At 39.3% G+C, this 14,806-nt stretch overlaps 1 protein-coding gene across 1 annotated transcript in view; it reads left to right on the top strand.

The window, feature by feature from the left end:
- The window catches only part of THSD7B (thrombospondin type 1 domain containing 7B), a 929,494-nt gene that overhangs the window by 310,128 nt on the left and 604,560 nt on the right, over nucleotides 1–14,806 (top strand). The window contains exon 5 of the mRNA XM_061439032.1: nucleotides 9,392–9,547. Within this exon, the coding sequence (XP_061295016.1) occupies nucleotides 9,392–9,547 (156 nt within the window). The remainder of the gene's footprint in view (nucleotides 1–9,391; nucleotides 9,548–14,806) is intronic.

Here is a 14,806-nt window from a genome sequence, read left to right as displayed (position 1 = left end):
GCTGTATATTGTCACCTGCTTATTTAACTTATATGCAAAGTACATCGTGCGAAATGCTGGACTGGATGAAGCAGAAGCTAAAATCAATATTTCTGGGAGAAATATCAATAACCTCAGATACATAGATGACATCACCCTTATGGCAGAAATTGAAGAAGAATTAAAGAGCCTCTTGATGAAAGTGAAAGAGAAGAGTGAAAAAGTTGGCTTAAAATTCAACATTCAGAAAACTAAGATCATGGCATCCAGTCCCATCACTTCATGGCAAATAGATGGGGAAACAATGGAAACAGTGAGTTTATTTTTGGGGGCTCCAAAATCACTGTAGATGGTAAATGCAGCCATGAAATTAAAAGATTCTTGCTCCTTGGAAGAAAAGCTATGACCAACCTAGACAGCATATTAAAAAGTAGAGACATTACTTTGCCAACAAAGGTCTGTCTAGTGAAAGCTGTGGTTTTTCCAGTAGTCATGTATGGATGTAAGAGTTGGACTATAAAGAAAGCTGAGCACGGAATAATTGATGCTTTTGAACTGTGGTGTTGGAGAAGACTCTTGAGAGTCCCTTGGACTAGAAGGACATCAAACCAGTCAATCCTAAAGGAAATCAGTTCTGAATATTCATTGGAAGGACTGATGCTGAAGCTGAAACTCCAATTCTTTGGCCACCTGATGTGAAGAACTGACTCATTGGAAAAGACCCTCATGCTGGGAAAGGTTGAAGGCTGGAGGAGAAGGGGATGACAGAGGATGAGATGGTTGGATGGCATCACTGACGTGATGGACATGAGTTTGAGTAGGTTCCAGGAGTTGGTGATGGACAGCAAGCCTGGCATGCTGCAGTGCGTGGGGTTGCAAAGAGTTGGCCATGAATAACTGAACTGAACTGAAAGTGTTCACTTATTTATTTTCTGACTATTAATGCTACAGTTGCTCATTTCTATCATAACTTTTATTGCCAATATAAAATCATACTATAGCATAGTGTTAAAGGGTATTGGCTTTTAAGGGTCCTGCACCAGGATTGTCATTTATTGCTTTTGGCATGCTCAGCAATAATTTGTCCTCAGTTATTTCATCTATAAAATGGGAATAATGATTTTACTTATCTTGCAGTGATTTTCATGAATGAATGAGAAATTGCATTTAAGTGCTTCATGCAGTATTTTGGGACAAGTTGGTTAGTAATATGCATTAGCTATTAATTCTATCATTAATCAGTGAAATACACATTTGCAGTCATTCATGGGAAAACTGACTCTCATTTTTTTAATGTATTCATTTATTTTATCTTTTTAAAGATAGTGTATTGTATGTACTTATTAAATGTGAGAAATTACTATATAGGATGCTAATCTTCTTTGAGAAAAATCGCAAAGCTTAGTGTTTTTTGTTTGCTTGGGTTTGTTTTTTGTTTTTTCAGCCATACATATACAGGCATCATTCTCCCCCAAACTCCCTTCCTATCCAGGCTAAAACTGACTCTCATTTTAATCTTGTTATTGTTTCTATTGCAAAATGAATTCCAGGTTGCAAAGTGCTGAGAAGAAGAGTGTTTGAGCTGAGTCACTTCAGTTGTGTCCAACTCTTTGTTACCCTATGTAGCCCACCAGACTCCTCTGTTCATGGGACCCTTGCTCTAAAACCTCTTTAAAAGCTGTGCTTCCCTGACGGTGCACATTTCTATCCTTGATAGCTTGGAAGATAATTCTTTCTCTTACCTGCCTCTCTACCTTTTTACTTTTTCTCTTTGCCTGACCACTTCTCTACATTCTCTTATTTCCTTTCCATTCTCTCTCAACAATAATGGTATTTTTAACTCTGTAAGATGTAAAAGATACCATTTAGGTCAGCTGTTATTCTTTCCACCCTCTCTATACCTTCGTTTTAGCTCTGAGTTAAGAATCTGAGAAATGATCAGACCAAAATCCTCAAAAGAGGAACAGAGAAGAAACCACAGAAATATGTGAATATAGGGTTGAAAACTCCTGTATTTCTTCCTTAATTTCATAATTGTTGGATATTGATCTAATTACTTCTAAAACTGCATACATACATTTATTCTGTATTCATTTTTATTCTGAATATTGTTTTCAATCTTTACTTAATCGTGTTGTTACTCTGTAACATTAAAATCACTAGTCAGTAGTCATTTTCTAATTTGCTATGTGAAATGAAGGAAATTTGGAGAATTTTTTGACATGTGGCCAAATTTCACATAATTATTTTTAATTGCAGGAATTATTTTTAGATATTATATTTATTGTACATACACACGCAATCCTCCTGCCAAACTGAATTGCACAGTACTTTGCCAAGAGTCACAATATGGCTAAAATTAAGCTTTATTAGATATAATAGGATGAGATGTGATTTAATTCTTTAAGGTCTCTATAAGTGCTAGAAGACATATTTGCTTTAATCCTACCCACTAAGTTAAAAGAATGATACCTTATTTTGCAAATCCCAGTGGTAAAGGCAATTGAAATAATACATGAAGCTTCTTGAAGGAAAATAGCTTTCTGGTTAAAATTGTAATTTTATTTGTCTTTTCTCTTCAACTGTTTGACTCCTTCAGTTTGTAGAAGAAGTCTATTTATTTTAGCAGTAAGGTCGATTGAATTTCTGCCAAGTCAGTGTACTCCCCTAAATGAATACGTCAGAGGGAATATTGTTTCTCAAAAGTCATTTAGAAAGCAGGATTTTTACATAAGTAGGCCCTTTCATTAGTTTTGAATTAAATCTGAGCAATTGCTGCATATATTATGGTGCTTTCCTAGACATCTTGTGGAATGTGGGGGTCCTGAATATTGAGTGAGAATTCCCATTGGGGTTTACAGGGCCTACATTTGATTCAGAAAATTGAAACAAATATAACATTTCTGTCTTAAGTTTTTTGTGAAGGCTGATGTCTTTCTGCAAATCAAATATCTTATGTAAAATAAGCTGACTGTAGAGTGTAGGGGTACTCAGGTACTCCTAAGATAGAAAGCAGGGAAAATCATCAAGGTTTTAAGAGTTCTCAGGAAATAGCATCTTTATTTTCTTTTCTTCTCTACCTCCCTGAAAATATTGGAAAAAAATAATAATCAGTATCTTTGACTAATTTCTCACCCATGATCAAGATCTTTCTTTCTGTTCGGAGGGAAAGCTGAGTTCCATTATGCCACAGCAGAATTGCCTCAAACATATCCTAAGTTTTTAAAGACTGACTTGATGTTTTATCCAGTAATAGACATTAAAAAAAAATATTGAATCCTGTGATAACATTTTTACATTAAGCAAACATTCCTCATTTTTAAAAAATAAACTACAGAGGTGTACCTAGTTATTAAGTATAATTAACTAATTATCATGATGATGATGCAATTTTATCTAATTTCTTTTTGAGGCATTAAATGGCATTGAAATTTAGATCTTAAAAAATGACCAGCAGTAGGGGTGGGGGATAATATACTCTTATTGAATCTTTGCCAATTTATTTCTGTGTTGATTAGAGCTTGATTTAGTTTCAAAGAATGAAACGTGAAGGTACTCATTTTTCTTTACAGTGGTGGTCACATGCTAATGATCACAACAGGCATTTTTCTTCTTAATTACAAATCATTTCAATTGAATTTGTATGTCCATGTAAGATCACTTTGTGATTAAGGAAAAGTATGACCTTTGTACATTTATGGAATTAGAACAGTTTTTTTCTTTAATATTAAATATAGCAGCTACCCAGAATATTTGCTCCCCTTTGTTAATTAGCATTCTGTTCATGGAGTAATTCATCATTTAAGGTTACTTTGCAATCATTAGTAGCAGACTTGCACATTTCTTGTAAGGCAGGTCAATTTAATAATTATCTTATTGCAAATGAAAAATTCCAGGTTAGGCACCAAAATATTCAAAGCATTAATGACTACTGCATATGTACAATCACTTACACTGTAATGTATTCCCTAGCATTTAAAAAGCTTCTGCTATGTAGTGATCTTGGTTGATCTGAGTGAAAAGTTATTTTTTCTCTTTAACACTTGTGGCCATGAGAAGTCTTTATAGGGACTAACATTGCCGTATACAAAACCTAAATATCCTATAAAACTTTGGGTAATTGTTAACCTAGTCAGGCAACTGGTCAACACAAGAGTGGCAGAAGATGTCAAGGTGACATGGCCAAAGGCAGCTGGAGAAAGCAGGGGCAGCACAGACCTTCACTGAATAGGGACACTGATCACATCAGGGGTCCACTGCATTAGAGCAGATAGAGTTAGCAAATAGAAATAAAGTTGTTTCAGTCAGTCTGTCTAAAGAAAGATTTCAGGTGACTAAAAAAGCAAGGACTTCAGGTGACTCTTCTTCCCACAAACATCATGACTGGAGTTTGGTCAAGAAGAATTGAGGGCTCATATAAAGCAATACAGTTAGGGCATTTGTAGTAATGTGGATGGGCCTTGAGAGTTTCATACAGAGTGAAGTAGGTCAGAAAGAGAAAAACGAATATCATATATTATCACATATATGTGGAATCCAGAAAAATGATAGAGATGATCTTACTTACAAAGCAGAAATAGAGACACAGATGTAGAGAACAACAGGGAAGAGAGGTGGGATAAATGGGGAGATTGGGATTTACACATACACATTATTTATACTACGTCAAAAATGGATAACTAATGAGAATGTGCTGTGTAGCACAGAGAACTCTTATTTAATGCACTGTAGTGACCACAATGGTAAGGAAGTCCAAAAGTGAGGGGTCATATGTATATGTATGGCTGATTCATTGTGCTGTACAGTATAAATTATTATAATACAGCATTGTAAAGCAACTATTTTTTGTTTGTTTTGTCCAGTTGCTCAGTCATGTCTCAAAGACCCCATGGACTGTAGCACACCAGCCTTCCCTGTCCTGCACCATCTCTCGGAGCTTGCTCAAACTCAGGTCCATTGAATTGGTGATGCCCTCCAACCATCTCATCCTCTGTCATCCCCTTCTCCTCCTGCCTTCAGTCTTTCCCAGAAACAGCGTCTTTTCTGATGAGTCAGTTCTTTGCATCAGGTGGCCAAAGTACTGGAGCTTTGGCTTCAGCATCAATCTTTCCAATGAATATTCAGTGTTGATTTCCTTTAGGAATGACTGGTTTGATCTCCTTGCAGTCCAAGGGGCTTTCAAGAGTCTTCTTCAATACCACAGTTCAAAAGCATCAATTCTTCCACACTCAGCCTTCCTAATGGTCCAACTCTCACATCTATACATGACTACTGGCAAAACCATAGCTTTGACTAGATGGATCTTTGTTGGCAAAGTTAAACTACCTCCCACAGCATGAATGCTACAAATAAAAGTATAGTTGTTTAAAGTGAGCAGATATTTGGTCTCATTACCTTCTGCTTAGTTGGGGAGATCTGGGATGGGGCTTAAAGGGGTTTTGAAGTAGCAATGAAGTAGGAACAGAATTTGGATTTTGTTTAAAGGGTTAAACTGAGTCTTCAACTTTGGTAGATATCTTTGATCTGTTGTGTCACTGGTTGCCTCCACTGAGGTCACTGTAATTCATAAACAGTCCAGAAGACCTCATCTGTTCTGTCGGTTGCCCTCTTCCATTGAAGGAATGCCAAGAGGGACACGTGGAAATGAGCCAGCCACCTGCGACAAGGCTCAGGTCTTACTCTGCCTTGGACTTGCTGAATGAACTTGGAGAAACTACCTAAGGTCTTTGGAGTACAGCTTTTCAGTGAAATTGATGAATTAAACTAAATTAGCTCTAAAGCTCCCTTCTAGCTCTACAAGTCAATAGGCGTAGCAATATCCTGTGTTCACTATTTTCAAGGAGATGATTACCTAAGTGTTCTGAAGCTGGTAAGTGCTTTGTGACTTACTCATGATTTATTTCTAGAGAAAATGTCTCCCGGGGGGCTGAAATAGAGAAAGGTTGACTGAAACCCATTGATTCAAAGCCTAAATGAAGCATTTTAGACATGTCTCTGAGACTGGAAGAATTTATTGATATGGATTAAGATCAACTGTCTTTCAAAGCAGCAGGTGCTGAAGCTGCGTGCATGCTCTGACAAATGGCCTCACTCACACTCCTGAGCCTCCAGTTATGCCACTGAGTAGCCTCCAGGGAAATGCCCCCATTCCTCACCAGCATACCATGTCTCTCCTTACCTTCCATTAGCCCTAATGTCCAACAGTCAATTGACTGACAGTTAAGTGTTTATCAAAAGGGACCTTAGAGGACTTAACCTCTCACCTCCTCAAAATCATCAATAGCCCTCCGAAATAAGCCAAAGAAACATAATATCTGTAAAAGCATTGTCCTTGACATATGCAGTTTTAGGACAAGTTCCCCAGTTTCTTTCTAACTACATTGCCAATCCCAAAGCTTAACTGCCTTCTGGACAGTTAAGCTATTCTGGAGCTTCTAAAGAGATTTAGTGCAGATCGACTCAGAGCCTGGGGATTGCACTGGTGGATTGGCCAGTTTCAACTACAGGACCCAACATCAAGTTCAGTGATTGTGGCAGCAAGTGTCTGCTGAGTCATGGAGCTGAGAGTTTGGGGCATCTTCTAAGCGCTGATCATCAGATCCTCCAGGTCTAACTGGTGTTACAGGGAGACAGCCATGGCAAAGAGAAGCAGCAGTAAAGCATATCCGGGCTTGTTGAGGCTCATGGACTCATGAACATTTAATATCAGTTCACATTGGAAAATGGGCTCCCTGAGGACAGGGACCTTGTCTGTTTCGCTCACTAATCTGGCTTCAGCATCTAAAAGAACCTCACACCTTCAGTGTTAACTCATGGAAGTACTTAGCTGTGTAGTTTGAATGTCTGATGATGAGGCCACCTTGTGCAGTGGTCCACAGCACAGATTCTGGGGCCAGACCATTTGTTCCAAATTCTGGCTCCACTGCTCACTGATTGGGAATGTGAGCAAGTGAGTAAATCATGTCTCAATTTACCTGTTTTAAATTAGGACTAATAATAATACACGTCTCAAAGTTATGCAGGTTAAATGAATTGATGTTTATAACCAGTACCTGGCATGCACTGTAAATTTTTATTAAACAGCTAGATTAATCAGTTTACACTCTCCACTTCATTTTCCATCATTGACTTAGGTTTTGGTTTTGGAATTAAAGTTTGAGTTTATGAGAATACATGCTAACCAAACATGGGGCTGGGCCCAGATACACTTCAGTGTTAAGACCTCTGGCTGTGCACCTTTCCATTTATGCAATGCTCTGAAACATCTCTTTCCAACACTTCTGTTAAAATGCGATTTGACTTACCCTTCTTGACTGAGAGTTCCTTCAAAGCAGACAGCATCCATAGGGCATGATTTAGACGGGTGCTCAGTAGTTTTGGAATGAATGTGTGATGCACTCAGTGAATGGCTGCCTTGTGATTATTTTATTCTTGGAGAAGGAGTTACAGACTTCTGCCTCCTCTCTCAGATTCTTCTTTACCTGTGTGCAGCCCATCAGTGTCATGTATGCATCCATAGTTCTGGTTACCCCATCCTCCCCACCCAGCTGTTTTCTTTAGCCCAGTCTCTGAACATCAACACTCCTCAGCCTCAGGAAAACCTTTTACTCTCCCCCAATATCTGTTCTCTCTTCCTTTGTTTATCTTTTCCACATGGCTTGCAAGCTTTGACATTTACATTAGCAATCTTGCTTTTGCTGCTCTCTGCTGCTGCTGCTGCTGCTAAGTCGCTTCAGTTGTGTCCAACTCTGTGCGACCCCAGAGATGGCAGCCCACCAGGCTCACCCATCCCTGGGATTCTCCAGGCTAGAACACTGGAGTGGATTGCCATTTCCTTCTCCAATGCGTGAAAGTGAAAAGTGAAAGTGAAGTCACTCAGTTGTGTCCAACTCCTAGCGACCCCATGGACTACAGCCTACCAGGCTCCTCTGTCCATGGGATTTTCCAGGCAAGAGTACTGGAATGGGGTGCCATTGCCTGCCCCTCTCTAAGTCAGATCAAATCCTTTTGATAAACTAAAAGAATTCTAAAACTTAAAGTGATAAACTCACTTGCTCACATTCCTAATCAGTGAGCACTGAAGCTAAAAAAATTATTTGCAGATAAACCATTATTATTTTCCTTGGCAACCTTTTGTTTTTCCCATTTACTCTCATAAGCACCTCAAGCCCCTCCATTGTTCACTAGAGACAGTTCTTTTCCAATGGGTTAGCACATCTCAGAGATAGTATTTTTTGATTTTGCTTTTGCTTTGGTTTACATTCAAAGTTCTGCTGATCAGAGCTGTGATTTTTTGCCATCTCTATCTGCATCTTATGTAAAGAGTGAGGAAGCAAAATAGATCAGGTGGTTTACCACCCTATTGTCTCATACCAGTCTCCATCTTTGAAGTATTTCTCATCTGCTTAACTGGAGAGAAGTGCTATATAGGAAATATTTCAACCATAGTACAAGGCAATCTGTAAGATAAAAACATCTGATCTTAAACCATTGGCTCAACAACTGAATTGCTCTAAAACTTGCTTATGTGGGATCACACTGTGCAAGTGTAGCTAAGCATTTGGGTGTTCTTTTATTGGGTCATTTTGGAGTATTGCTATCCATGTTCCTAATATATTATAATCTCCATATGGATCAGGATCCTATCTTCTTCATCTGTGTATTTCCATGGTTCCCAGAATGGGTCTGCCTAGAGAGGACACTTGACAAGCACCACCACTGGACAGATGGGTACTGCCTCCCGCAGTGACCCAGTTCTGGGCTTCTCTGGGTGCAGGAGCACATCAGGAAGACCCGGAAGTTTCCTAGTTGGCATTCCCTGTGGCTCCTCAGGCACTCCTTGTGCCTCTGGGTTGCTTCACTAATGAAACTGACTTCTAGGGGCTAATTCTGAAGTCACAGATCCTGATTTTTCTTTTTATTCTAAGAGCCATTTTTCTTCTGTGTCTTCAAGAGCTCCACCACTCCGGGGAGTAATAGCAGTAGATTGGTTATGCTAAACACCCCACCTCGGGGTTTGATTTTGAATTTTTCACAGCAACTCAGTCATTTGTATAGTCGAGATAGACTCATCTCGAAGATTCACAGAGCCACGTAATTTTTTTTAAATTCATAACTCTAGATAATTTGTACCTAAATTGCTAGTCCTCTCTTGGATTCCCAGGGAACACTCTGTCAAACAGAAAACTTAAATGCATGCCCTTTGTCACTGTCTTTTCTTGCCTTTCCTCACCCCAAATGCTAATAATGTATAGCTAAGTAGCACATATTGGAAGAGTGTTGATATTTTGTTTGCATATAAACTGTTTAACCACAAAGCTGATGTGAGCAAGGCAGGTACACAAATAGACAGGGAAAATTCTAGGGATGTTCAGAGAATGTGACTCCGGCCATTCTTTTCTCATCCATGCAGTCTCTAGACCTGTGGCAAAGACATTATGTTTGGGACCTGCCCCTTCGGCCTCTCAGCTCTGCAATATCCCTTGCTCTACAGACTGTATAATGTCTTCCTGGTCGGCCTGGGGCCTGTGTGTCCATGAAAACTGCCGTGATCCTCAGGGGAGAAAAGGTGAGTGCCTTGTTTACATGTGCTTCAATTCCTCAGTGCACACAGATTTATTCTGGTTGCTGAAAAGCTCCTTAAGTTTGCTTAGGACAATATTTGTCTATAAAATGTAGATAAGTAGCTCTGACAGCATTCAGTTATTAAGCAGACATTGGGGATACTTCTTTGGAGCACAGTATCCCACTTTAGTTGACCTTTTAATTAGGCTTATAGTTGATAAAGTGATTATTATGCAAAAATGATGTAACTTAACTCTGCGAGACATTTGGTGCTGACCAAAACACCTAGAAGACATTTAGTTCACACCAAAATGCCCTTGATAGTTTCTCCTGGCCAAAACATCCATCAGCATATTTGGTCCATGTTGCCTAGGTTTGGCTGGGAATAAATTTCAAGGACCTTTTGCCTTGCACCAAATGTCTTATGGATATTTTGGGCCAAAGCAGATATTTGCTGACCATAATGTAATGTTTTTAACATATAATGTTTATACTGCAGAAACTAGACATGGCTTCTGTAATCACATCAAGAAGCAACTGTTTTGTATATATTTTTTATTTTTAGATTTCCAAAGGCTGAATCACATGCTCAACTTGATGTTATGGTTCAAATTTTCATGAAGGGCACTTATTGTTGTTTACTTTTTTGATGTTGTCCTCAAGCTTAAACGAAATCTTCAAACTTTGTGTCCTTGTTTAACTGTGTAGGTCTTGGCAATCTTGTTTTCTTTTGTTTGCTGTTATATACACATCTGCATCTTCAAACATTCATCTTTGGTGACATCTTTTATTGACCTTTCAGTTTGTATTGATATCATGCTCTCTTCAATGGCAATGCTAGAAAGAAATATTACATTTAGTAAGAGAAATGAGATGCAAGGGCATTCTACAAGTTTGTTGTGCTTAGCACTAGCGTGTTAAGCACTAATTCCTCCAGTTTTCCTATGCAAAGAAAAACTAATGTGGCCAAGTGCAGGATGCTACAGAACTGGTGCCATCAGCTTAATTCTATGTCCGTTTGAAAACCCACATTTCAGCACTCCCCACAGGGCTCACAGGCACACATGGGCATATCTAGGAACATGGGGAGATATTGATTAAAGGGTACAAACTTCCAGTTATAAGATAAGTACTATTTGAGGATCTAATGTCCAGTATGGTTTACAGTAGTTAACAGCAGTATATTATGTACTTAGGTTCCTAAGTGAGTAAATCTTAAAAATACCCACCACACATATACATGTAAGGAAATTTTTATTTTAGATAATAAATAATGTAGAAAGAAGTATATTCCTTAATAATTTCAGGGATTCCTGGAGTTGAATCTCATTGGCTGCTTTGTGTCATGTGCTCCTCTCTGACCCAAATACTCTGACTGCAGAATGTAGGACTGACCCAGCCAGGTCCTGAGCATGTGGCCACCACTGCAGGGATAACTCCACCCAAGTTTCACAGATAGAGTAAGAGAGGGACAACTCCCTTAAGGAAATTTGAGGCCCTGATACTGCAAGAAGGTAGAGCCAATGCAGGGGTCAAACTTAACAGATGTTTATTAACTGCTTCTGCCCTTTGTTCTGGCCTGTAGAGTCTCTGTAACAATTCAGAAAATACTTGTTTTTCCAATTGTATGTTGCTATTTTGTTCACTTGAGCCAAATTTTCATAAAACCCTGTGTGAAAAACTACACTTTCAACCTTTATTTCAGTTTTCCTCTTCCGCATAACTCAGAACAGGTCTATGGAACTCATCTGGACAACTCAAAATATTCCGGCTCTTTCTTCCATTCAGCCCATTTGCCCAAGATGCTTTTATGCCAGACATCTTCAGCGTCGGCTTCTATCCCTCTCTTGTGTAAGTCAGCTCTGACAAAGGCACTGTGGGGCACTGTTGTCGGACACCACCTGCTGCGGTTAAATTGTGTTCTCCAGAAAGATACGTTCAGTACCAAGCCCTGGGCATGTGAACATGCCCTTATTTAGAAGTAGGGTTATTGGAGAAGTAATCACGTTGAAATGAGGTCATATTAGATTAGGGTAGGTCCTATTCTAATGACTGACATCCTTATACAAAGAGGAACATCTGGACACACAGCTACACTCAGAGCGGAGGGCCTTATAAAGAGAAAGACACTGAAGATGCAAAGAGAAGGTCACACGAAGACAGAGACAGACATTAGGGTTGGGCCTGTACCAGCCAAGCATTGCTGGTAATTACTAGAAGCTGAGAGAGAGGCCTGTAAACAGTCTTTCCCTGGAGTGTGGCTTCAGTCTTTCCCTTCAGAGGGAGCATGGCTCTACTGACACCTGGATTTGGGGCTTCTAGTCTCCAGAATTGTCAGGCAAATTGATGTTGTTTTATGTTATTCAGTTTATGGTATTTTATTTTGGTCATCCTAGGCAACTTTCATACTTCCCAACTTTGTGTCAGCATTTAGGCTCAGCGAGGATCCAACACTTCCTAAAATGCCAAGACCAGAGTGTACAGAAGTAAAGAAATTATCCTAAGTCCTATAGTGACTTAATAATGGCCAAGCCAGGGCCAACATGCTGAGTCCAGTGTTCCTTCTAGCACTGGTTTCTTTAGTGATTTTTCTCATAAGTATAAAGAAGTTTGGATCAAGACAGAAGTCCAATACTGAGCTTAGAAGAAGCCCTCTGCCCATGGGAACCACTGGCTTGGGTATGAATCACTGTGCTGATGAAGGAGATACAGTGTGAGGCATGGGATTCAGTTTAGCTTCAGTGTGTCATCTTCAGAGAGAAAGGAAAAGTAGATTGCAGTTGTATGATAAGGGGAGGGTGTTCCAAGAACAGCTTGAGAGCACCAGCTAACTGGGATGTGTGCTTTTTGCCTTCGTCAATATATTTTTCAAAGAAAAGCTCAGCCTTTGGGACTGAAGGTAAGCACAGAGACAGAAAAACTTCTTACTTGAAGGTAGTAGTGTCATCAGCCACCTGCAGAGTATGGAGGCATGTTGGAGTTGATGAGAATTACTGAGGCTAAGTGACCTGCTCTAGGAACTAAGTAATCATAGCCAGGAGAGAGTATAAACCTCAGTGATTGTTATTGGAGTCTCAGAGTGTGCTCTTTCATAAATGTTTCACCAGAGCAGAGATAATTTTGGTTTTTAAGATCTTGCTAAAACCTTCCAGGACCACCTGCCTATCATCCCTCTTGGGAAGAATAACAAATAGAGTTTTCCCTCCAGGGAAATGATTCTCTGCCTGAAAGGAATCCAAGCGTGTTATGATAAGGCTAAGTTATCTTGTTATTTCTACCAAGTCATCGTGAGCATGAGTTCTGGGATCCTCTCAGTCTCAGCGTGTCCTGTGGTCCTGCCATGGTTTCTGCCAGAGTCTTTGATAGGCACATACTAAATGCAGTTGCGAATTCCACAGAGGCTAGAATACAGAGCTAATGCATTAAACATGACACAACTCTAGGATGTAAACTGAACTGCTTAGTTTCATATTTGAATTGCCTACCCCAAAGAAATGCAGTGAACCTCCTCACAGCAATCTGGGATAGTCATACTTTCCTAGATATTTTATACCCCTTTTTTGTGTGGATGGTGGAGGATTTGAGGAGAAAAAAACAACCACACCCACCAGTGCAAGACATAAATGTGTGATGCTGGAGGCTATGACTTTTTCTTCTCACTTGTCTTTTTTTCCAATCACGTGTTATTGCTTTGGTTTGCTTCCTGTGTTCACATTAAAAAAAAAAAAAAAAAAGTAGTAAAGGATGGGAAAGCAGGAAATGATTTATCTAATAGAATAAATTAGTTATTATAGAAATTATCTTCACGTGGCTGTTATTCTTAGGCCGACATCCTTCAATCAGGAATCCTCTGAGGTTTGTGGCTGTCAGCTGTTCAAAGTACATTAGAAAACCTGCCATTGTACACAGGCTTCACGCCTTCCATCAGCTCTGTGACAGGCAGACAAGGGGAACAGTGCTTGGCAGGCCAGTGCTTGTCAAGTGAAGCTAGAATGACTTTCAGAGGAATTTAAATTGGATCCGGTTTTATCATTCATTGCTTTATCTTTGATATTCTCCCAGAGAGTTATAATTAGAGATATATGAAAGAGAAATAACCTGGAAAACTTGCTGATTGGTGAACTCCATAGGTATAATGCATTTTTTAAAATTATTTTTGATACATGGACATATAGTTATATGACATCCTTGTCCTTTTACAGACACATTCTAGAAAGGCAACCTTGTGTACAGAAGTTTTTGTAAAGAGGAATTTGATGGAGGCTTCCTGATATGGTCTTACAATAGGGAATGCTTAAGAGGTAGGACTCCAGAGAATCCTAAAGTAGCCCTTACCCCCACCCTATTATAAAACCTTGTTGCTTTTCAGTCGCTAAGTCACGTCTGACTCTTTGTGACTCTGTGGACTGCAAGACACCAGGCTCCTTCCAAAGTTTGCCCAGATTCATGTCCATTGAAACGGTGATGCCATCCAACCATTTCATCCTCTGCTGCCCACTTCTCCTTTTGCCTTTTCAGTCTTTCCTAGCATCAGGGTCTTTTCCAGTGAGTTAGGTCTTCGCATCAGGTGGCCAAAGTGTTGGAGCTTCAGGATCAGTCTTTCCAATGAATATTCAGGGTTGGTTTTCCTTAGGATTAACTGGCACTTAACGGTCTAAAAATCCCCATAGGAAAAGACACTATGAAACAGAACCTGTGACCATCTTTATGAATACAGTCTTTTATGCTCTCAGACAAATCAATTTAGATAATATGCTAAAGTAGGGAAATGCTGACATGTTTTAGATCTTATGTAACAATGATGGAAAAAAATTTCATTTCCATCTGTGCCTCCTAGAAAGTTCCACCATTATGAGAAGTCTGTGAAATAAGTTTGCTTTGTTACAGATTAAATGTAAGATATATTTTTTTCTCTATCCTTTTTTCCATGTTTGTGTGTGTTGGAGCTTGTAGGGGGCTATGCCTATTTCTCATTCTGAACATTGAGGGTTCTCATGCTCATGATCTTTGGCTTCTTATTCTCTGTATTCGTAACAGGGTGTCAACTTATAATAATACTATAAAATGCAACACTTACAGAAATGGTAGCTGATAAGAGCTGGAATCAAAGATTCAATCTGCTCAGGTTCTTTGACTCAGAGTTGTTCCCCAGTGTCCAGGGCTGCAGAGTTCAGGAGCAAATGGAATGCTTAGAGAATAAACTTCTTTTTTTTTTTTAATTTTATTTTATTTTTAAACTTTACATAATTGTATTAGTTTTGCC

Source organism: Bos javanicus, chromosome 2 (genome assembly GCF_032452875.1).
Source record: "Bos javanicus breed banteng chromosome 2, ARS-OSU_banteng_1.0, whole genome shotgun sequence".
In the NCBI taxonomy this organism is placed as follows: domain Eukaryota; kingdom Metazoa; phylum Chordata; class Mammalia; order Artiodactyla; family Bovidae; genus Bos; species Bos javanicus.
The sequence above is the reverse complement of the archived record's forward strand: the minus strand, read 5'-3'. Positions and strand labels throughout refer to the sequence as shown.